Source organism: Anolis sagrei, chromosome 5 (genome assembly GCF_037176765.1).
Source record: "Anolis sagrei isolate rAnoSag1 chromosome 5, rAnoSag1.mat, whole genome shotgun sequence".
Lineage (NCBI taxonomy): Eukaryota > Metazoa > Chordata > Lepidosauria > Squamata > Dactyloidae > Anolis > Anolis sagrei.
In genome coordinates, this window is record NC_090025.1 from 162,565,264 (window position 1) to 162,589,533 (window position 24,270).

The window sequence follows — 24,270 nt, forward strand, 5'->3', positions numbered from 1 at the left end:
AAAGGAAGAGGGGCAAGATGGATGGATGGCATCCTTGAAGTGACTGGCTTGATTTTGAAGGAACTGGGGGTGGCCATGGCCAACAGGGAGCTTTGGCGTGGGCTGGTCCACAAGGTCATGAAGAATTGGAAGTGACTGAATGAATAGACAACATCAAACACTCTTTCTGCTAATATACACATTTTGTATTGCGGTTTTGTTTGCATAACTACATAGGCAAATCTGGGAAAATAGGAATATCACTGTGTTTCAGTTTCAATAGTTGTCTCAGACAAGAGTGTATCAAAACACAAACTGCACAAATGTTTATCCCTTTCATAGATTATACCTTTAGTGTAATCTGGTATAGAGGTTGAAATATACTGTTCCAATCTCTGTGGATTGTTTCTCTCTCCCGGCATTTTCTCAAAACAAGAAATAATGATTTTGTCACTACTATTTCTCCCTAAAATTTGATGGTTTGGACATTTTTCAAATAAGAGGAACAGTGATTAAATGGATAATGGTGACTCTAGAAGGCCTGATTCTCAATTTTACCAAAGGCACACATTTTGGGAAGGAAGGCTGGAAGGAGGTGCACAGTTCTACTTTTGCTACATTTAGCCATGTAGCACACAATTCCTAAACCGACTCAAGTGTAAAGTACCAAATGGGAGAAAACAACAAGCTCATGGTCATGAAAGAATTAAAAAAGGGAATGATTGTCACTAGGTTTTTGTGTGTTTTTTCGGGCTATAGGGCCATGTTCTAGAGGCATTTCTCCTGACGTTTTGCCTGCATCTATGGCAAGCATCCTCAGAGGTAGTGAGATCTGTTGGAATTAGGACAATGGGTTTATATATCTGTGGAATGGCTGGGGTGGGGCAAAGAGCTCTTCTCTGCTGGAGCTAGGTGTGAATGTTTCAACTGACTACCTTCATTAGCATTTGAAGGCCTGGCTGAGCCTGGGAAAATCTTTTGTTGAGAGGTGTTAAGATGTGCCTGGTTGTTTCCTCTCTGCTGTTTTGCTGTTGTAATTTTAGAGGTTTTTTTTTTTTTTTTTTTTTGCTTAACAGTCTCCCTCAACAATTCACATTGGACAGGTCTTCTCTTGCTTTTTAATTTTGTTGTGCTGCGGTCATATGCCTTCAACATGACTCCCAATTTATGATAACCCCGACCTAGGGATTTCTTGGCAATATTTATTGAGAAAGGGGGTGCCACAGTTGTTTTCTGGGAGAATGTGACTGAGTAGGGGTTTGAACTCTGGTCTCCCTGACTCCTCATCCAACATTCAGCCAGCTCTATGATGCTGACACTTACAGACCACATTGGCTTCCCACACCTTTTCATTATCAGTGATGTATTTGGTTATTTCTTTGTTGTTTATTCATTCAGTCACTACCAACTCATTGCGACCTCATGGACCAGCCCACGCCAGAGCTCCCTGTTGGCTGTTGCCACCCCCAGCTCCTTCAAGTTCAAGCCAGTCACTTCAAGGATAACATCCATTACCCTTGGTCGGTCCCTCTTCTTCTTTTCTTCCATTTTCCTCAGAATCATTATCGTCTCCAAGCTATCTTGTATTCTCATTATGTGGCCAAAATACTTCATCTTTATCTTTATTATCCTTACCTCCAGTGAGCAGTTGGGCTTTATTTCCCGGAGTATGGACTGGTTTGACCTTCTTTCATCCCAAGGCAATCTCAGAATCTATTATTTATTTGGTAAGAGGAAATTCTTTACTTTGCAAAGGAAAGGAAATAAGGCAAAAAGGGAGGATTTACCCCCTTGAACTCACTCACCATTGGCTGGTTGTAGTGCTCCAGAGACATGGTGACAACGTTGAGGCAAATGACGAAGGTGATGAAGATATCCAAATAATGGCTGGTGCAGACCGTATGGATGAGAAGGCGGACAGAGCAATACGTGGCATAATATGGCAAACGCTGGGCCTCTTCAATGGGAGGATAGGGAAGAAAAGGAAAGGAAAAGAAAGGAATGGGGAAGAGGAAGGATGGTTAGACAAGGCAAAAGAAAAGTGAGCCAAAGAAAAATAGTATTGGAACAGCATGGTAAAAGATATAATTAAAAAGAAATACAAGGAAAGGAAAACACAAATATGAAAAAAGAAAATAGTAGAGATTGAGAGAAAACAATTAATTTCATGTTTGTGGAAATTATACTAAACCAGTATTACATGCACAAACAAATTAAACATACAAATTATAATATATAGCAAGCCTGACCAGAAGTGAAAACTCTGAAGGAAAGAGAAGAACTTCCTAACTGTGAACAGCTCTCACAGTTAGGAAGTTCTTCCTAATGGTCAGGTGGAATCTCCTGTCTTGTAGTTTGAAGCCATTTTTCCATGTCCTAGTCTCCAGGGCAGCCAAAAGCAAGCTTACTCCTTCCTCCCTATGACTTTCCCTCACATATTTATACATGGGAGTGGCTAATATTACAGTTATTTAGAAAATGTCCTGTAAAGATTTGAAAAGCAACTATTTTTTGGAGTCCAAACATGAAGATAAGCTACTGAGAAAAGCTTTTGGTTGCATTTCCTCAATAATTATTCTACTCAGGGCTGAGCAGTTGTGTGGGGTGGGGGTGGGGGAGAAAGAAGAGGAAATAGTTTCTATCAGGCATTTTCGCACACAACCTAAGCTCCAAGCCAACCAAACATTGAGGCTGTCCCTTACTCCTGCGTTTCTTCTCCAGGCGCCTCAGGCGTTTCTCTTCACGTCGCCGAGCTTCCTCTGCCTCTTGATGCTGACGACATTTGTGGAAGTTCTCTACTACAACCCCTACAAACATGTTGAGCACGAAGAAGCTGACGATGAGCAAGAAAGAAATGAAGTAAAGGAGCATCCAAGGGTTGTTGTTGGTCACTGGCTGGATTTTATTTTGAAAAAGGAAAAAAGATGGTTAGCATGACAAAAAGAGTGATGGCAAGATAGACACCAATAAAGTAATCTGGATTTGGGATCATGGTAACTAATAGAGCTGCAGTAAATCTCCATTGAGTCTCAGGATGTCTTTTTAAAAAAGATTTTATTTCACAAATTAACCAGGAATTTTTGATTGACGAATGAATGACAGGTTTCAGCACATACATAAAGAGATTTTATTCTACAGATTTGTGGAATTGTTTTTTTTATTTATACACCCTGAGAAACAGGAGGCATCTACATTGTAGAATTAATACAGTTTGACACCACTTCAATTGCCCCTGCTCAGTGCTATAGAATTCTAGGATTTGTAGTTTGCTGAGGCACCAGCATTCTTTGGCATAGAAGGCTAAAAGCCTACAACTCCCATGATTCCATGGCATTGAGCTGCAAGAATTAAAATATGGTCTGGGCTTCACTGTTACTACACCGTTGCAATGAGAGTGACTGGTCTCACAAAACCCTCTTATAGTGTCAAGGCTTATTAAATACGGTTTTCTGTGGGAGCACAGATGGCGACAACTAGATGGCATATGTTATGTATCCGAAACTAGAGCTGATGTGGCCTATCCAATTTTCTGAATCAGCACCCCAAATAACCAAACCAAATCTAAAGTTGACCAAAAACTGATTCGTAACCGTTTTGGTACTAATGTTGGAGAGTGATCCCTGGTCAAGTGGTCCCTGGTGAAAAAAAGTTTGGGAACCACTGGTGTAGAGGCAGCCTCAGTGTTTTTTTCACATCAGGTTCACTAGATGATTCTTGTGTCTTCTGCTTATGACAAATGAAGACCTGTGAACTTTCACAGAAATAGGGCAACTTAAATTTTCCCTCTAGCCAAGTACCAGAGAACTATATTGATGTCTTACTGGGGAAGGTCTTTCAAGGTAGTTCTTCCCAAGCTACAACTTCTCTCTTTTCCCCCCACAACAAAAGCACTTTAATTAGTCGCATGTATCTTTTTGTCATAGTTTTTTAATGAATACAAAAACAATTCAAGAGCCACAAGAGGGTAATGATTAAAAGCTTGCGCAAATACTGAGCTGAGAGAATTTCCTAGTTCAACAAGAGGCTATAGGAAAGCCATTTTGCCTCTTTCTCAACTCCATAGAACGTAGTTATTATCATAGTGATAATAATACTGCCATGTTGTGCAGGTTGTTGTATTATTGAACAATTTGTGGGAAAGTACTGTGAGAAACAAAGATAATTAGTCCATCTATTCTTGTCTCCTTTTGCCTAAGTCAAAGACTGTCAGATATACAAGAAATTGGGTGATTTTTCTCCCAAATTATAACCTCGGTGTTTGAAAAACACAGGAATCCAGTGGCTGAGCTTTCTAAACTCTTCAACACAGTGGCCATCCAATCAAGATGTTCAGTTCATGTCTGTGCGTGGGGTGGCATTAGTATTTAGATTGCCAGGAATACTAATCTTGGTAGCTGGGATACAGGAATAATAATTACACTATCAGAGAAGTGAAGGATAATTACAATAATTCTCTAAAGAACTCATTTAGCAATGTATACACAAGGAATTAATATTCAATCACCATTATCAGGCATTATCTGGCAAAAGGACAATTAAATATCGGAAATTAGTTCAGGGATAATACAGGCACATAATATGGAACAAAGGGGAAGAATTTTGAAGTTCTGAACATGGAAAATTTCCTGTGTGAGAGGTCAAAATTGCTTCTGTGTGGTAAATAAACAAACAAGCAAACCAGCCATCAAAACAGATTATTTTTAAAAGAACAACAAAACTGAAATTTTGGGGGGACTATATTTATGGTAATTCACACCAATATATGTTAGAAAAAGGAAGAAGGCTTGCTGGCAGATAGGAAGAGAAAGTCATACATTTGCCAGAACTTTTAACAAGGTTCATGGAGATGTGTATCTCAATTGTAAGGGGGAAATGTAGAGCCCATGAAAGGGCAGGGACATAAGGTTAGTGAGAGTATGGGAGGCATTATAGAGTAGGAGTGTCTTTTTAAAAAGCCAGTAGGAAGATTTTTGCACAGTGTTGCTTCTAAAGATCTCACAATCAACATATACTTGTGATATCCTTGAAACTACTGTCCATATAGCAACCACAGTTAAGAGATGATGGAGACATTTGAACAAAGGTGCTCACAAAAGCTGGAATCTTTCCAGATTGATCTGTGGAGCATCCATGCATTCTTAACTACAGTACACGTGTTGTTCTATGCTGGGATATAATCGGCTTGCCCTTTTCGAGGTTCACAACATCACAAGCTGATTGATGAACAAACATATCTACAGCATTAGCAATGCTTGAGGATTGATGTCCTGAAGATCCATTTCTCACAACAGAGAACAGCACAGTTTAAAGCTCACAGAATGGGATGTCTTCTGGACACACATGCGTCTCTTTTGAGTCACATTCATAATTCTTCAAGTTGATAGTGTGCCTTCACGTAGCTCACAGCCCACTTATTCTTCCTATTAAAAACAGTTCTCATGTTCTGGGCATCCTTAGAAGTCATTATAAGGGTACACGAGAAATGGTTCTCTCTAACGGACTGACGAGACCAGATGAAACCATTCTGCGTTATCGAGAGAACAAGTAGAGATCACAGCGTGGGAGTAATACATCATCAGCGCTGTTTGGTCCTGCGCGATTGCCATTTGCATTAGGAAGTGATCTTGCATTATTAAAGCGAACAGGAACAGCAGCAGATTTTAGCTGCCAGCAATGAAAAACCCTGCTGATGGGTGAAATTACAGCAAGTGATTATGAATCAGAAGAGCATGCCATTGTGCCTAAAGGACATGCAGTACTAGTGCAAAGATATTATGGGGTAAATAAGATGGTGATGATCATCATCACATTAAAAATATATTCTGAGTATTTCTTGTCTAAGAAAACCAGTGAAGTTCATGTGCTCATCCTTGACAGGGGGCTTGAAGACACATACACAAAAATTTACTTTAAATGACCAGTATTGTACACTAAAATTTATTGCAATAGAGTTTGTTTCCTTAGTGTGGCCTAATGGCTCTATAACAGCCAAAGTCCCAAAAAATGTTTAACCTTCCGCCTTATAGTTCTAGTCTTGATCAATACCTTTCATTGCTCTTGTTTATGTGTGTTTCTCTGTGTGTGATATGTATTATTATATCTTTAGCGCCATGTATTGACATTCTGCTGTGCTGATGTGTAGGGTAGCAACCAAACAGATTGCAGAGATGCAGTGTAGTCAGTAAGGGAGAAAACGTTCTGAGTTTTGAGAGTCTTCAAAGTCTCCCAGTGGATGCTGTTTGCTTTTGGCTGAAACAGATGGTGCTGTTATTGTTACAAAGGGCAGGTTTTGAGTAAGAGAGGAAACTCACCTTGTGTCCCATGAGGGGAGAAAGACGGGATAAGGAAGGAAAAGGAAGGAAGGAAGGAAGGGAGGAAGGGAGGGAAAAGAAGAAGGAAGGGAGGTGAAATGGAATAATGTATATATTCAGGACTTTATATGAACAGGGCAGTAGGGATGGTTGTTTATATTTGATATATTAGTCATAGTTTTAAATGTAAATTGTTATTATAATTGTCTTTGGGTTGTTGTAGGTTTTTTCGGGCTATATAGCCATGTTCTAGAGGCTGTGAGGTCTGTTGGAACTGACTACACAACAGATGCTTACCATAGATGCAGGTGAAACGTCAGGAGAGAATGCCTCTAGAACATGACCATATAGCCCGAAAAACCTACAACAACCCAGTGATTCCAGCCATGAAAGCCTTCGACAATAATTGTTTTTGTTTGGGCATCTAATGGTTGCCAAGTGTGAGGCTGCCCTGAGTCCCCCTCCAGGGGTGAGAAGGACGGGATACATATGTATGAAATGAATAAATAAATAAATGGAAAGGATACTTTAAAATATTTGAAAATGCCACATCTACACTGTGTTTCTTGATGGTTGGAAAATGGGAAATGTATTAATCAAATCTGTGAATAATCAAATTTGCCAAAGTTAAACTCTCAAATGTGAAAAGTCAACTGTAACCTACACCATGTAATGTTCTGGCTAAAACTTTTTACTATGTAGGGAAGGGCCTCACAAAATAAATGCTGGCCACCAGGCCATTTAACAATTCATTTCAAAGATATAGGAATGATCACTGAGTAGGAGCCTCTATACCTGCTGGTCAACCGCCACAGCATCCAAACCGTTGTACATAATGTTGACCCAGCCATCTTTGGAAGCCAGAACAAAGAGTGACATCAAAGCCTGGAACACATGAAGGCATGTTTGGTCATTTTAGGTGGGATTTTGATTAGTAGATATACAATTGATTTACACATTTAAAAAAAATGAGAAACCACTCCTGCTCTTTTCCACTGCCTTGTTTAAACTGACCAGGACGAGCTAATAAGGGAGGGCAAAGAATCTATATGTGAGAGATATGAGAGAGGGAAGAAGAAAGAAATGCCAGACAGCTGAAGTTCTTCCCCAGGGAAATACCAGATCACCTCAGTCAGACTAATGGATTCCAAAACAGTCCACTGTGATAAACACCACCTTGGTCTGCTAAAACACTGCAAGGCAATTGAATCCAAAGGACAGCACCTGATTTATATCTTTAAAAAAACTGCCTTCCTTTATTCTCTATATTTCTCTGTCAATTCTTGTTCTTCCATTTCCTGTTATGTGCAAAAATGAACTATCTGAAGAAGATTAAAAGAGTCTTTAGAAGGCCCCACTCTACCAATTGTGGCATGAGAACATGGGAGGACTGTGCAGAATCCATTGCATATATATACACAGAGTAGATAATGAATTTCAATTGATTTGCCCGTGAATACAAACAAGGTAATAATTTAATCAGAAATGTAAAGCATCCTACGTGAACACTCATTCAGTTTACTCTCTTAAAAGCCTCCAGAGACTGAGACTTTGTTGTTTCCCTTGGCAACCATTTCCATTTCCCACCAGTTATTTTGGGGTAAAGGACTTTCCTTATGTCCAGCTTTAGCATACAGCTTTTACTGCAGGTTCAACATTTCAATTTTGGTCTTTATTTTATTTTATTTTATTTTTGTCTTTCTTTATTTGTGCCTGGTGAACCGCTATTTTCCACTTAAATTGATTGTGTCTACATACACACTAGCACTTCTGCACAAACCTGTAGACTAGCTTTTCTCAAGCTGATGTCACCTCTCAGTATGTCAGACTACATCGCCCATCATCTCCAAGCAATTTGGCCATGGTAGATGGGGATGATGAGAGTTGTAAGGATGTCAGGTTGGGAAAGGCTGCTGTAGTTGGTAATGAATAACATGCAGACCAGGGGTGGCATAAGTCAACAGAGGCCTGCTTCCCTATTCTTCATATTCAGTATAGTGAGCTCAACTATATAAACAGAGTTATAAATGTTGAAATATGCTGTTACTACATTTAATGGCACATTGCACATACCTCTTTGTTTTTTCAGAACATGACATATGACCTAAAACATTTAGTCATGATATGAGTTTTAAGTAAAATGCTTTGTGTCCCACTATATTCAACAAGAAACTCAAATATGTATTAAAAGTGTTGTACAGTTTTAATTGCAGTGTTACTTGTGGTCTTAAAAGCAGATTTCTCCCTAGTTTTACAATGGACTCTTCCAAGTTGCTCTAGGAAAGAGTCCCAATAGGTTTTAGCAGTGGTTATTACCTCTGAATCCATGCGTTCCATTCTTCTGCTTATAGTAATTTCTTGAATTTCCACTGGAAGTTGTCCAAAGTTGTTTTTAAATGGGGGTATGGTTTGCTGAGTGGGACCCATGATCTGAAGGATAAAGGTCCCCTCTCTGAATTTCATTTTTTTTAGAGCTGTAGATTTATAGTGCCAAATTACCATTTTACTTTTATACTATAGTTTATTCCTTTTTGTAAAATAAATAAATAAATAAATAAAAAACAAGAAGAGGAAGAGAGGAATCATGGTGTTTGGCCATGTTTGGGAATTAAAAATCAACCCAGTTAAGGCTGAGAATAAAATGCTACCGCTAGTTCTGAGATTTCACAGAAAATAGTTCAGGACAGCAGATATCGTGTTTGGATATCTGTACCCTATCTTTCAATTCAGAGAAATAAATGCCAAAGTTTCCTCATTTGCCCAATTGGAAGGAGGCCTGTATTGATTTTACTCCTATTTTTTTTTTTTTTTTGCTGAAGTAAACATGGCATAAGGGCAGTATACAAATTACTGCTCTCTCTTGCTCTATGTCTGGATGTGTGCGTGTGTAGTCATTGCAAGTGCTCCAGACAAAGAGATAAATAATCTCTTTTACTAAAGCTAACGAGATTTAGAAGAGATTAATATGGCTTGGCTTGTGCCTTTCTGCCTCAATAAATCACATCTACTTTAAATATGGTAACTAAATTCATTTCTGAAGGGAAGCCCTGACCAGTGTTGCTGTTTTAGTTCAAAGATTGTGTGACAATAGTTCACATTTACCTGGCCCAGATTGTCGAAGTTGTATTTGTGATGCACCCATTTGTAATTGGCAGCCATACAGTCAGACCTGTTGGTGATATTTCGGATGTCCACTCCCAGGCAATGGTAGAACTTTCCCTTGAAGAGCTGCAAAAGGAAGCAACCATGTCAGTTTGCCAGTATGAATAGATGTGATGATGACATCCTTGTAATTGGTTATGGGTTAGAAATGGAAAGAATACCTGAAAAATAGTCAAGAATATTTTTTTTTCAAATGCTGGGAGTAGAAACCTGTACTGACAAGAGTCATCACAGTTTTTGAATTATTCTATGTAATATGTTCACTATTTGTCTTTAGGACCTCATCACACTAGAGAAAGAATCCACTTTAAATACAGTTGCTGTCCCCTGCAGAATTCTGGGGTTTGTAGTTTAGGGAGGAGCCTTTAACAGCCTCACAAAACAACAGACTCCAGAACTCTGCAGGAGGCAGAAACTGGATGTAAAGTGGATTTGTTCTCTAGAATGATGAAGTAGTTAGAAAACAATTTTCTACACAAGAAAATGTTATTTTCTGTGCAGAAACGAACATTTTTGTGCAGAAAATAATATTATCTGTGGAAAAGAGAAATGTACATTTTTTTGGCACAGATTAAGTCTTGAATTATAAATCATATTCAAAAACAGTTTTTGAAGACTTCTTCACAGTGGGAAGAAAATTACTAAAATCACTCATTGCTTCCATCAAGATTAAAATTAGTAAAGATTTACACTCCTATTAGAAGACTTCAAGTTCACTAATAGTTCTTGACGTGGGCTCATTGTGACTGATGACTCTGATATTTATTGGAAACGAATAAGTATTCATTATAGTAGTTCTGTTCCCCAAGCCAGCCTAGACTTAGTAGGTGCTCAAATAGTTATTGGTTGTTCTAAGGACAGAAATATTACTTCAAAGAGCAAAAATTAGTAAAAACAAGTCCTACTGCTTATGTACTTCAAAATAAATTTATTCTGCAGGATTTTTTGTTTTTTTTAAAAGAACTCCTTTTCTGATGTGGCAAGGTCTGGATTGTGCATTTGTAAAAGATCAGGGTGATTTCACATGTTACAGGAAGCACACCTGCTTTGCACCACTTCCTATAAACTGTGAAGCTGCCATCCCCAAAACTGGCTATCTACAGACTGAGTATAGCACATTCCTCACCATGACAGAAGCACTACCCACTCTTGCAGAGGAGCCTAAAATAAAGAGATTAAGAGAATATCACTTTTCTTTCTCTTCAAACAGTTGTGGGTGGATTCAGTACTTGAAGATAGGGGAAAGTCAGGGACTAAGGAGATTAAATGTTGCTAAAACAGGTAAGTGCTCTGTTGTTTCAGTTTCTGAACATCCATTAGCCTATTATTCCAGCAATGGGTTTTCTGATATTGTTGAATCTTACTGCAGTTCCAATTGCAAGTTGTCTTTTTGTTGTTTCAAATTGCTTCGAAAGGTAAAGGTAAAGGTTTTCCTCTGACATTAAGTCCAATCGTGTCTGACTCTATTTCTAAGCCGAAGAGCCAGCATTGTCCGTAGACACTTCCAAGGTCATGTGGCCGGCATGACTGCATGGAGCGCCATTATCTTCCTGCTGGAGCGGTACCTATTGATCTACTCACATTTGCATGTTTTCAGACTGCTAGGTTGGAAGAAGCTGGGGCTGACAATGGAAGCTCACACCGCTGTCTGGATTCGAACTTGCGACCTTTCGGTCAACAAGCTCAGAAGCTCAGTGGTTTAACCCACTGCGCCACTGCATTTGGGAAATATCCCAAAGAAAGATATGAGAAGAATGTAAAAACTTGTTTTGAAAAGGTTTTGTTCTATCTTAATTTCTCTTTTTGTTTTGTTCTACCTTAATTTCTCTGTGGATTTAATCTCAGATTAGGGTCACCAATTTGAATATGGGACAGGAATCCTGTATCTTTAATAGTTAGCAGAATCTGCAGCAGAAATGCGTAGCACCAGATTCTGCTAGGCAGAGACATATAACATGTCCTTTCTGCTCCTTAATGGAGAGTTGGGGCCATAGTAGAGAAGCATTCAACCATGATCCTATACATGGATTCACAGTATTAATATTGTCCTTCTTTACTGTGTGCCCAGTTGAACAGGAATACACCTGGATGCTTCTGTATCATCACTCCATCACTTGACGCTTCACTGGCTAATAAATGGTTGTGTTGCAGGAGAATGCACAGCTAAAAGATGAGCTTTGGGCAGGGTGAGGGAGGAGAGGTTGTATAATTTTTCCTGGTAGAACAGTATAGTAGTCATTCACCTGGAAACTCTGAGTTTGACTACAGCAAGGGACCTGAATCAGAATCATGGCAGCCCTGAGCTGATGGCAAGGAGATAATTTTGTAGGAGGCAACACTTTTGCTGCCCTTGTCTTGACATATCTCCCATGATTTATTCTGGTCTGTGATATGAACAGGAAAAGGGTTCATGGCTTTGAGCACAAGGATATGTTTTCTTAACTGCTCTTACGCATCAACTAAGACATAGCATTAACAGTACCTGAACTCCAAGAATGCCAAAGATGATGAAGAAAGCGCAGCAAATGAGAACAATGTTTCCAATGGGCTTGAGTGATGAAATCAGCGTCTCAACCACCAGCTTCAGGCCTGGAGCTCGGCTGATGACCCTGGAAAAAACAGGACTGTGAGGGGCAGCCAGAAGGAAGACTGAAATGTTTGTCTCTGTCTATGTATTAAGAACTCCCCAGAGACATATGAGGCAGCTGTTGCTTAAAGCCATTGCAACATGTCACATTTCCTAGAAGGATATCATTCCTATGTAGGAAACGATGTTCAACCAGACCCTGTTCAGATGTATGGACACATGATTGTTTTACCATGTATGTATGAGGTTTTGTCTGGTGGCAAGTGTGTGTGCAGTAAAATGGAAATATCTAAATTTATTAGGTTATGTCCAATTTGCAATTATATTCAAGTAAGAAAATGGGCGTGTGTGAAACAACTCAACATTTTAAGGAACTTATATGGTTTCAGTTCTAGCCCATCATGTGTCAAAACAGTGTGTGTGTTGTCGAAGGCTTTCATGTCCGAAATCACTGGGTTGCTGTGAGATTTCTGGGCTGTGAGGTCTTTGATGGCTTGTTTTTCTTTCCTAGTTATGTTGCTGGGGGGAAGTTTTGCCTTTCTCAGAATCATCACCGTTTCCCGTCTTACTTCCTCCATTTCTTTCTCGGGGAGGTGGTAAATTGCTGATTAGACATTGGCAACCATGTCAGACTACACAGAGCAGCCACTGCAATCCACAAACATGTGTATAATTTCAACAGAAAGGAGGAAACAATGAAAATGAACAAAATCAGGCTACCAGTATTTAAAAAACTCTAAAATCAGGATAGTAAATAAAGAGCAACACTTAAAAACAGGGAAATTCCAGACAGAAATCCATCAGGGCCAACTAACAGTTTCCAACAAAGTATTCCAACAGGCAGGAAGCAGCCAGGCTTTGAAGCTGAAAGGCTATTCAATGCTAATCAAGGTGGTCAATAGCAACATTCACACTTGCCTCCAACAGACAAGAGTTCTTTGTCCCACCCTGGACATTCCCGATATATCAACTCCACTTGCCTCGTTTTCAACAGACTTCACAACCTCTAAGGATGCTTGGCATAAATGTGGGTGAAACATTAGGAGGGAATGTTTCTGGAACATGGCCATACAAGCCCGGAAAACTCACAGCAACCCAGTGTGTGTGTGTTGTTCAGTCACTCAGATGTTGCTGGTCTGTAGCTCTCCGCATCCAGTTCTTAATAAATTGATCAGCTTGTTTTCTTCACTCTCAAATTTGTTCAGCAAGAACAATCACGTCACATTTGATTTATGATCCTATCAAAGAGAGACCTCAAAAGCCTCAGTCATCAACAGCCCAGTGCTCAGGTCTTGCAAACTCAGGGGCATGGCTTCCTTGACTGAGTCAGTTCATCTGTAATGTTTTCCTCTTTTTCACACCTCTTGACTTTTATTGTCTTTTCCAACCAGTCATGTCGTCTTACAATATATCCAACGCAGGATATCCTCAGTTTGGTCACTTTGGCTTCCAACGAGAGTTCAGGTGTAATTTGCACTCAGACCCATTTATTTGTCTTTTTGCCAGATCATAATATTTGTAGAATATTACTACACCTGGAATATTGTGTCCAATTCTGGGCACCACAATTCAAGAGAGATGTTGACAAGCTGGAATGTGTCCAGAGGAGGGCGACTAAAATGATCAAGGGTATGGAGAACAAGCCCTATGAGGAGTGGCTTAAGGAGCTGGGCATGTTTAGTCTGAAGAAGAGAAGGATGAGAAGAGATATGATAGCCATGTATAAATATGTGAGAGGAAGCCACAAGGAGGAGGGAACAAGCTTGTTTACTGCTTCCATGGAGATCAGGACAAGGAACAATGGCTTCAAACTACAAGAAAAGAGATTCCATCTGAACATGAGGAAGAACTTCCTGACTGTGGGAGCCATTCAGCAGTGGAACTCTGTGGTGGAGGCTCCTTCTTTGGAAGCTTTTAAACAGAGGCTGGATAGCCATCTGTCAGGGGTGATTTGAATGCAATATTCCTGCTTCTTGGCAGGGGGTTGGACTGGATGGCCCATGAGGTCTCTTCCAACTCTTTTATTCTATGATTCTATGATTCTAGAACTCTAATCCAGACTTCAAATGAAATGATTCTCTTCCTGTCCAATTTTCAAGTTCAGACAGAAAGTGTAAATAGCACGGCATGGGCGAGCCTGACTTTGATATTCTATATAATGTCTTGGTACCTGAAGATCTTCCCATCCCACAGTTGACCACATTTGAGAGTATCTATCTAAGGGTGAATTACCAGGACAGAACAGGGATTCTGTTCGTGTACCATCCACCCTGCTGCTTAACAGTTTCCCTGCCTGAGCTAGCTGGGGTGGTCTTGAGCCTGGTGTTGATGTCCTAGTGGCTAGTTGTGCTGGGGGACTTCAACATCCATGCCGAGACCACCCTATCAGGAGTAAGATTAGATGAAGAGAAACTATTACCAGACTGCTGATTGGATAGTATAAATGCACTCAGACCTTGTTAGATCACATTAGCCGATTTAACAACTTTGGGCATACAATCTATGCACACATCTGTTGACTTTCGTGTTGTTTTGATATTAATTTGGATGTTTTATGTTCAAGTTCTATGTTAGTTATAATTTTTGATTGATTATGTTTTATTTAAATTATAGTTGCTATGCTTAAGTTGCTCTATATGTGGGATTATTTTGGGTTATTATATTTGTATTTACAGTAGAGTCTTGCTTATCCAACCTTCGCTCATCCAACATTCTGTATTATGCAACGTAGTCTGCCTCCCATCTGGATCCATAGCTGTTTCAATACATTGCAATGTTCTGGTGCTAAATTCGTAAATGCAGTAATTACTATATAAAGTTACCATATATTGAACTGCTTTTTCTGTTGTTTTGTTGTAAAACATGATGTTTTGGGTTGTCATGCAAGAGAAGGGTGCCAGAGTAGTGCAGTGGCATCAGTGTTGCACTACAGTTTTGGAGACCAGGGTTTAAATCCCCACACAGCCATGTAAATCCACTGGGTGACCTTGGGCAAATCATTAGATATCTGTCTCTGAGGGAGGCAAAAGCAACCTCTCTCTGTACAAATCCTGGCAAGATTCACTTTAGAAATGCCCTAGATGGAAACACTTAAAGGCATAACACAATAATGCAGGAGAGGAGGAGGTACATTACCCCTTAGATCTCACCTGAGGGGGCGCAAAGTGCGGAGCAGTCGGAGAACACGCAGCACCCCCAGAATCTTGGCTCCCCCAGCAGACGCAACTGAAACCACAATATCAATTATGGATACAAACACCAGGAAGCCATCAAGGATATTCCAGCTGCTGCGGAGATAGGCCTGCTCCCCGAAATATAGGCCAAGGGAGACTACCTAGAGGAGTTGAGGGAATAAATGGGTATGCAGAATTAGACAGACAAACTGGAAGAGCAAGTCTATACCGTTACAGAAGCACAGTGCAAAGATTTTCCAATTTCATTTTGGCACTGAATTCTCGTTAACAATTGGCAAGAGACTGATGGAAAACTGATGATCATACTGTTATCACATTATTCATCTAAAATCAATTCTGGGGAATAGAAGATGAAACACTGGAGGCACTGACTTCTCTTCCTTTAGCAATGAAATTTTTAAAAAGTTGCCTGCAGCCATCAAGGGCCTGATAATGTTCCCGTACCCACTCATGTTTCTTCATATGAATGTTATATATTCCTTTATTGTCACAGAGCTAATTATGAGCTTTGCATTACTAAGATTTGCAAATGAAACTGTTTTAATTTTCACTACTCTTAATAATGCCAACTTGTGGGAGGAAAGTGTAAAAAATAGAACTGCAAAAACTTGAAGTAGGCCAGTGCTGTACATTTGTCATTTTTATTTTTTGCAGTCAAGGTTATAAATACTTCCTGGAAATCATCCTGGAAATATGAGAATTTCCACCTTTCATCTTCACAGAGCTTTGTTATAATGGGTCCTTGGTATTGACTGGAATTCGTTTCTAGGATCTTTCACTGATCCCAAAATCCATGAATGCTCAGGTCCATCTATCTATCTATCTATCTATCTATCTATCTATCTATCTATCTATCTATCTCAGCATAGGAAAATGATATCCCTTATACAAAATAACAAAATCAAGATTTACCCTTTAGATTTAAAAAACAATATCCAAGTTGTGGATAGTTGAATCCATGTATGCAGAATATGTGGATGCTGAAGGCTAAAACCTTACTATTCAGGCAGGCTTTTAAAGATGAAGGTTTTTAAGATCAATTCAGGGGGTGCTGTGGTTTTTTCTTTGAATATGCATCAAATATGTTTGAATGGTTTTAACTGTGCATCTTGTAATGCTTTTTATATTTAATTCTTTTTTAATATTTCTATATTTGTATATTGTAAATGCTCTGCTAACATTTTTATGTCAAGCCGCTTTGAGTCCCCTTCAGGAGATGTAAAGCGGGGTTTAATAAATATAACAACAACAACAACAACAACAACAACTATATTTCTCTTATCTGCTATAACTGGGTGCCATTCCCACATTGCATCCCTAGTTTTATGTCTGAAGTGATTCTAACCAATCAGGAATTACATAATAACTCTGATGATATCACAGTTACAGTAGGGTCTCGCTTATCCAACCTTCGCTCATCCAACGTTCTGTATTATCCAACGCAGTCTGCTTCCTGCCTGGCTCCACAGCTATTTCAATACATTGTGATGTTTTGGTGCTAAATTCGTAAATACAGTAATTACTACATAACGTTACCATGTATTGAACTACTTTTTCTGTCTATTTGTTGTAAAACATGATATTTTGGTGCTTGATTTGTAAAATCATAATGTAATTTGGCGTTTAATAGGCTTTTCCTTAATCCCTCCTTCTTATTCAACATTTTTGCTTATCCACCATTCTGCTGGCCCGTTTATGTTGGATAAGTGAGACTCTACTGTACTACATAGATAATGAGTCCTGGCTATTGCTGGTGTCACTGAGCGCAAACAAAGCATATACAAAGTGAACTGAATGGCTTCTATCATGTTGCTTGTCAGAGGGGAAGTTCAATAAAGGAAAGACATAATTCAGTGAAAATATTTGTGGAAATAGCATCTCTTTTTCACTCAGTTTTATCAAGAAAAAGGAACTTTTGGCTCTCTGGCAGGCTGAAAGTAGGAAAGAGGTTAGTTGGGCAATCATTGTGGGATAGCTTGGCATCCATTATTAGTGGATGACTTACCTTCAGTGTCATCTCAGCAACAAAGATTGCTGTGAAGATGTAATTGGATACCGTGAGGAAGATTCTTTCCTGGAACAATCAAAGGCAGCCTCAAAATATATCTGGCAAGCATTGTGCAATTTAAATTATTTAAATTATAAGCTTGGCAAAGGCTACCAAAACTTATGTTAAAAACTGAGTGAATGACAGTCTAAACTTCTTTAGAGACACTTGCCAAGAAGCATCAATCTGTCCATCTCCTTAAAGCTTAATTGGCTGTCTTTTAGTTTAATCTAGTGGCCTAATCTACTTCTAATGGATGTAGATGGAGCAAAACAATTTCAGTGACTGCTGTCTTTTTTTAAACAAAAAGATGTGGCTTGGAAATCCTAACAGTGGCCCATTAAACTACTGAACAGATACGTAGAAACTCCAGATTCATGGAGGCCACAGCTTATTCAAGTATATGGCTCTTCGAGATGTCTCCCAACATGGACAGAAGGCAGCTTACAGCAAGGTTAAGGAAAATTGTTCATAGCAACATATGAATACAGTAATCTCTCCACATTCATTGGGTTTAGGGACACAGGACTCCAATGAAAGTGAAAAACCATGAATACAAAAATGCTATTTATTTTTACTTGAAAGAACATTTCTCTAGAAATTTCTAGGACCTTCAACATGACTCCATGATCAACTTCTGCTGAAAGGTGATCACAGAATTCCACTGAAGGACCTAGGGATTCCTAGAAAGAATGTGTTAATCTAATCTATGAATAATAAATCCGAAAAAAATCAAACTTATAAATGTGGAAGACTGATGGGATGTCCATCTGACAAACTTGTCTACCTTGACCAAAAGTAGCTGTCTTGAGTCTCAAGCTGAGATGTTCCAGTCACTTTCTGTTTGAACAAGGGCTGTTTATGGGACTTCCTGTGTGCAATGTATGTGCTCTACCATTTCATGTGAAACTGTTGGCCCCGTGCAGTACTGGATGGACTTCTAGCCACACAGTACACTTATGGTAAATGGGAAGTTTTGTGTATAAACAAAAACTGGATTCATTCTATGTTACCCTATTTTACATAATTAGTTTTCCAGTTACTGGAAAATATGGAACACTGATATTTATGGCAATGGTTGTTTTGCCTCTGTTACATAGTCATGACTCACGTGTGGTGGTTCATAAGTCTTGTCTCGGGAATGGGAAAACAGCTTTTGGTATGCGTTCTCCCAATGATACATTTAAAAGCTAATTCCAATAATACCAAGAGCAAATAGAAGTACATAATTTCTTCTTCATTGCTGTCATGTACAGGGCGAGGTTATTATGAACAGTCTGATGCTTTGCATCTATGTGGAATCGTAATAAACAAAAAAATTAATTGGAACTTAATCTAGCAAGGGGAAAATGTAGCATCTTGATGCTTAGGATAGGAAGCATTTTTTCATGTAGATTAGATAAGTTGTCAAATATTATATTTATATGAATCAGAGGCATTTTATCAAATATGTGCTCTTATATTTCATGCAAAAGAATCAGAAATAAATTTCTAATAGAGAATAGAAGCACCATAACTTTAACCACAGATGTGTTCAGAAACATTATTTCTAGTCAGCTAATTAATCTGTAACACACTGTATCTACTTTGGTCACACAAAACAAATCTGTACTAATTAAGTCCTGTCCTACTACCTACAGAAATACTCAACTGCAACTCCCCCTATGCCTTCAATATCTCCTCTGGAGGGGCACTGGGCAAGAAGACAATCTCTCATCAAGCAAGATAATACCCATGCAAACAATGTGGAATTCTACCAAAAAAGAAGTTTTTTTATCCCCTGTCAAATCTATTTTATATGGAATATTTTCATTAACCTATGATAATCCATAAAATGCATGACACACAATAGTGAACAGCGAATGTGATTATTTTGATGGTTGTCTCTTAGAACCTAGAATTAATGCGGGTTGACACCACTTTAATTGCCATTTACCATTTACATCCACCCTTAGAACTATTCCAGACTGGTGTAAAGAAGCAGGAAACTGGACAGATCATGGTGTAAGACTACTCACAGTACTCCCATGCTCAATCTGAGGTCTCTCCAGGGCAATGGTGATGCAGTTCAAGAAAATGAAGGACAGGACAACATAATCAAACAGCTTATGGGCAATGATAGTTTGGCAGAGGATGCGAAACCTGCAAGATAGAGAGTTTGTTTTTACACTATACATGTTTCTGGTAAGCTGCAAGAACACTGTCAAAGTTCTGAAGAGATTGGAGATGAAAGAAATTACTGCCTGTGTCAGCTATTAAATGTCATGTCTCCAAGTTCTTAGGATTTTATTTAAAGGTTGTGCAAGTAATTTAACCAATTCTCATTCATGACAACATTTTAGAACTTCCCATTTTTGAAATGGGGAACATTTCCTATTATTGTTATACAAAATGGTAGATTTAGAAAAGTATTTTGAAATGGGGAGAACAGCAAGATAGGAAAGAGAGAGAGAGAGACAACATAATAGAAACAATTACATTATTACTATTAATTTCACATTGTGTGATTGATTGATTGTATTTATACCCTGTCTTTCTCTCAAACTAAGATCCAAGGTGACTTGCAATTATTTAAAAGGAATGAAGTTAAACATTAAATTACAAAAGCTAAGAAGAAATGAAATAATTGGTTTTGTTAAAAAATGATATTTATAATTAAAAACATTTAAAATATAAATTTAAAACATTGTAAAATAGCACATAGGTTGAAAATATTAAAGCAGCACATCAATTGCACACACAGACACACAGCAATTTGATAATTAAAATTTGCAATTCAAATGTCTGCCTAAATAAAAAATATTGTTACCTGCCAGTGAAAGGAGGGGGCCAAATGGGGGAGAGGGAAGCAGCAGAGAAGGCTCTCTTCCAAGTTCTCACCAAGTACACGTGAAAAGGTGGTGGGACTGAGAGAAAGCCTTTCCCTGCAGAACGTAAAAGCTTGCTTTGGTTTTATTTGAAGATATAATGGAGAAGCTAGTTGTGTACTTTCACAGATGGGCTTGCAGAATTAAAGGTAATTTATAACCTTTTATCTTGGAATTTGAATTCACCATGGTGACTTTGCACTAACTACCTATCTACCTAACTACCAACTAACTAGAAGTAAATGAATCTTTACTTGTTTTGAGGTGAGAAGAGATAGATGGACCAATCCTCCCGCAACTCACACCAGTCTGGCTTGTAGGCTTCTATCATCTTTCTGATACGGAAACACAGGCTCTACAAAACAGAAGCAGAACATTAGAAGTGCTGTTTTTTTGGCTTTTGTCCATGAACATGACTTGCTTTCACCACCTTCATGGCTAGCACAGTAATAACTGGGAATCTTTCCAATTCCTGTTTCCTTATCTCTAAAGATCATTCACTATCTACCCACCACACCCTTTGCAAGATAACAAAATGTTGTGAATTACAGCCGTAGGATGCCGAGGGCATGCACAGAATATCCAGAGAAGTTCCACTCTGATCTGTAAGTCTGAAGAAAAACTCCAAGGTCATCAAAGTCAACCTGGCAGGAGTAATGAGCTAATTTACCTCCTAGAATGTGGAGAATCAGCACTGCTATTCTGACTTAGATTGAAAACATCGCTGATTATGCCACAGAGTTAGCATGATTGACAGGCATCGGCTATCGAAAAAACACAAAACACTGTCTTCCAAAGATGAACTCTCCCAACTGCACCTTACTGATGCAGGCATTTCAGATTTGGTCAAGTCTACTGGAACCCTGTGTTCCATAGGTTTTGAGAGTTATAAACAAACTGTGTTGTTCTGTGCTTTTAAATAATTTTCAAGTGATGCTGATGCAAAGGCAAAATTTTCTTGGCAAGGCTTGTTCAAAGTGCCTTCCCTCAGACTGAGAGAATGGGACTTGCTCAACATCATCCTATGTGTTTTCATGGATGAGCAAGGATTCAAATCCCGGTTTCCTGGGATCTTACTCCAATACACAAACCACTACACCATGCTGGCTCTATAAACAAGCAAACTAGGAAAGGTTGGCTTATTTGGCAGAAAGCATTGATGATGTATGAATTGAATACACATGGGTACTTTCTTGCACCACTTTCGCAAGGTCATACCCTACTCAATTCAAGAGTTATCATTAGCTGAAAGATTGAGGTCTATGTGGTATTACTTAAGAGAAATACAGCAAGACGTATTTCTGAGCTATGGTGCATTGAGTTGCATTGCAGATTTTCCAACAGTAGACATTCAAATAGTTTTCTCATTCTTATTGGCTGCAATGAAGAGTTTGGTGGGTAAAGGAGCTTGCCCACTAAAATTTCTGTTATCTCTACTTTAAACTGAATTTCAGTGCAATCAGGAATCCTGCTGAGTCTAGGGCCTGGGCATTCTGCAAAACATGGGATCCTTCAAAAGCTCTCTGAACTGTATATAGTGTTCCTAATAGTCAGAGGTAGGCAATCTTTTCTTCTCCACCAGATGTTTGGGGGAGGGATCTCCCATATCCATGAACACTGGGCATGATGGTGGGAGGTTCTGGAAACTGTAGGTGCTCATCATGCTACACTATTATATTTTATTTTAACTGCTATGGCAACACCCTGTGGATTTCTGGAGTTTGAAGTTTTGTGAGGCCCACGAGCTCTCTAGCTGAGAAGTAGAAATGGCCCTCCCTAAATTACAAACCTTAGGATTCCAAAGGATGTTGCCATGTCAGTTAAAGTGGAATGTAGCATTATAAAAGTGCAGTATGATAAAACTATCAGCCCAAAATCTCTGAAGGTCACCAAGTTGTCCACCCCATCCAACCTATAGGTTTCTTTGCAGAAACTACAGTGTGAAAAGCATTCTATAAAAACAGATTATTTCGAAGTTACTTCCTAGGAACTTTCAATTCATGATTCCCTCTTTTATATTGCTGTGCAGCAGTTCTGGTTTGGTCTAGTTCACCCTCTTATCTGCCACAATAGTTATCAATTCTGCAAGCTTTTAATATTGCTTTAGTGAAAAAACAAGTACTCACATAGTCTATCTCTTCCTCATCTTCTCCATGGTCCTTGCGATTGTTCATTTCTGGAAAGATGTCCTTAGCAATGTTGGGCATTTTACCATTACAGTCCTGATGCTCAGTAGGCCCTGTTGTCACACCTGTTTTCCGTGATGGCCTGTGACAAGATGGTGCTGATGGCACCAACTCCACTAGTTCAGAAGTGCCTTTGATATCCAAGGAGAGTGTCCGTCGATGGTGATGAATTCTTACTGGTAGTTCTCGTTCTCCCTCTAACGTCCTGTGTCTATCTCCAGATAAGAGTGACTCATGCTCAGCTGAAGGAGGCTTGTGTTTGAGGCTATGTCCCCGTGCAAGAGTGTTCCAGCTGGAGCGTCGACTTCCCCAGCCCCCAGCCCGACTCCATGCTCCATAGTGAGTACTGCGAAAGCTGGACTGTGGGAGAGCCAAGATAGAATTCACAATCTCCACCCAAACAGAAAACTTGGATGAGTCCACATTTTCACTCAAGGAGACATATCTAAAATTATCCCTTTCTCAAACCGAATTTCACATCTTGGAATTTTGTAATGGCAAACATAATAATGCAAGTTCAGTAGTATTTTATATACGTTGCATATTATTTACTGATAGTTGTATAAGGGAATCAGTGTTTTAGAGTTCAAGTGGCAAGAATTTTTGATTAGCAGGGGATTACCTACTATTCCCCTCAAACACTTCTATTACCTCTGATCTTAGTGTCTCATCTCACAGAAGCTGGAATGGATTTAAACAGCAGTAATGTATTGTTGTATGCTATTTCTGTTTTAATGTGAAGAATATAGTGGTGGTTTGGTTCTGAATGGATACTCCAGATTCATCAAATTTATAAGAGATTCTGGGTAGAGATAAAAACTACCAGAATTGATTTCTCAATATATATCAGGGTAAGAATCATGCAGCCATTCAGTTTTTGAAAATCAGCTTCCAGGATTCCTGACCGCTGGCTGCACTGGCCTGGCCTGATATGATTTGCAGTCCAACAATGCTTGGATTCCTGATCTACATTAATGGACTCTTTTTGGAAGCTTGGTTCTGGGGAGTGCCATAACTAACATCTGCATGTCAAAATTACACTAAACGACTACCTAGTAACTGAAATATTCAAGGGTTCCTTAATTTAGGAGTTATCTGTCTCTGTCTCTGAGATTAATCAATTAAAATATTTTGATAGATAAAAAATGCTCCTGATTAACTAGGTAGCTGGTATCTTTTAAAAATGTAAATTGACTGCAAGTAATCATGGAAACTAATGATGGCAAGCACACTTCTAGAACAGTGATTTCTTCTTCTAAGATGATGACACACACATCTACTTGTAAAACACAGAACTACTGCTTTTACTCATGCTGATTTTATGTGATCTGTATAATTAAGCCAATTAACATTTTTTGAATTGAGTGATAGCCACATTAAAGATTGTCCTTACTTCTTATCAGATTCTCCCGAGTTTGCTTTTAACGGTGCCTACCAACTGCTACAAGCTGTTATGAAGAATATCAATCTGAGAAGGGGGTCTTCCTTACTCCGCTGCTTTTCCTGCTCAGATCCATCATGGAATAAACAAGTGGACCAACCAATGGCTCTATTAGCCTAGTCAACACAGCGTGAGAGAATCCACTCCACCCTTTGGCTCTGTTTCTCATGGTGGAATCAACCACTTCTTCTATGGCTACTGTTCAACTATAATGTCCTTCATACTCTCCTTTGTTTCCACTAGGCTGTCATTTCAATAATCTTTAAAAATATATAATATGAATGATAAGTAGGAGCGTAATGAACTCAAATGCCATTTATAATATGCCATGAAAATTCTGCTCCACAGAATGTATGAATTATAACACCCCCACTGAAATTTTATCATTACAAGAAGCCTCTGACATATATTATACTGTACAAACATGTGAGCATATGTTTAAAGCACGTACTGAACTTTTGACCGGGTTAGTATTTTCACTTAATTTCTCTTCTCC

At 38.9% G+C, this 24,270-nt stretch overlaps 1 protein-coding gene across 3 annotated transcripts in view; it reads right to left on the minus strand.

Annotated features, from left to right (window-relative positions):
- CACNA1I (calcium voltage-gated channel subunit alpha1 I) overlaps positions 1–24,270 on the minus strand; it is a 411,460-nt gene that overhangs the window by 37,697 nt on the left and 349,493 nt on the right. For all 3 annotated transcript variants that reach the window (XM_060777091.2, XM_060777092.2, XM_060777090.2), the window contains exons 17-26: positions 22,274–22,693; positions 20,402–20,502; positions 19,299–19,422; positions 17,239–17,307; positions 15,189–15,373; positions 11,935–12,061; positions 9,393–9,518; positions 7,086–7,175; positions 2,682–2,874; positions 1,785–1,936 (exon numbers count right to left, since the gene is read on the minus strand). In XM_060777091.2, coding sequence (XP_060633074.2) covers positions 1,785–1,936; positions 2,682–2,874; positions 7,086–7,175; positions 9,393–9,518; positions 11,935–12,061; positions 15,189–15,373; positions 17,239–17,307; positions 19,299–19,422; positions 20,402–20,502; positions 22,274–22,693 — 1,587 coding nt within the window. The remainder of the gene's footprint in view (positions 1–1,784; positions 1,937–2,681; positions 2,875–7,085; positions 7,176–9,392; positions 9,519–11,934; positions 12,062–15,188; positions 15,374–17,238; positions 17,308–19,298; positions 19,423–20,401; positions 20,503–22,273; positions 22,694–24,270) is intronic.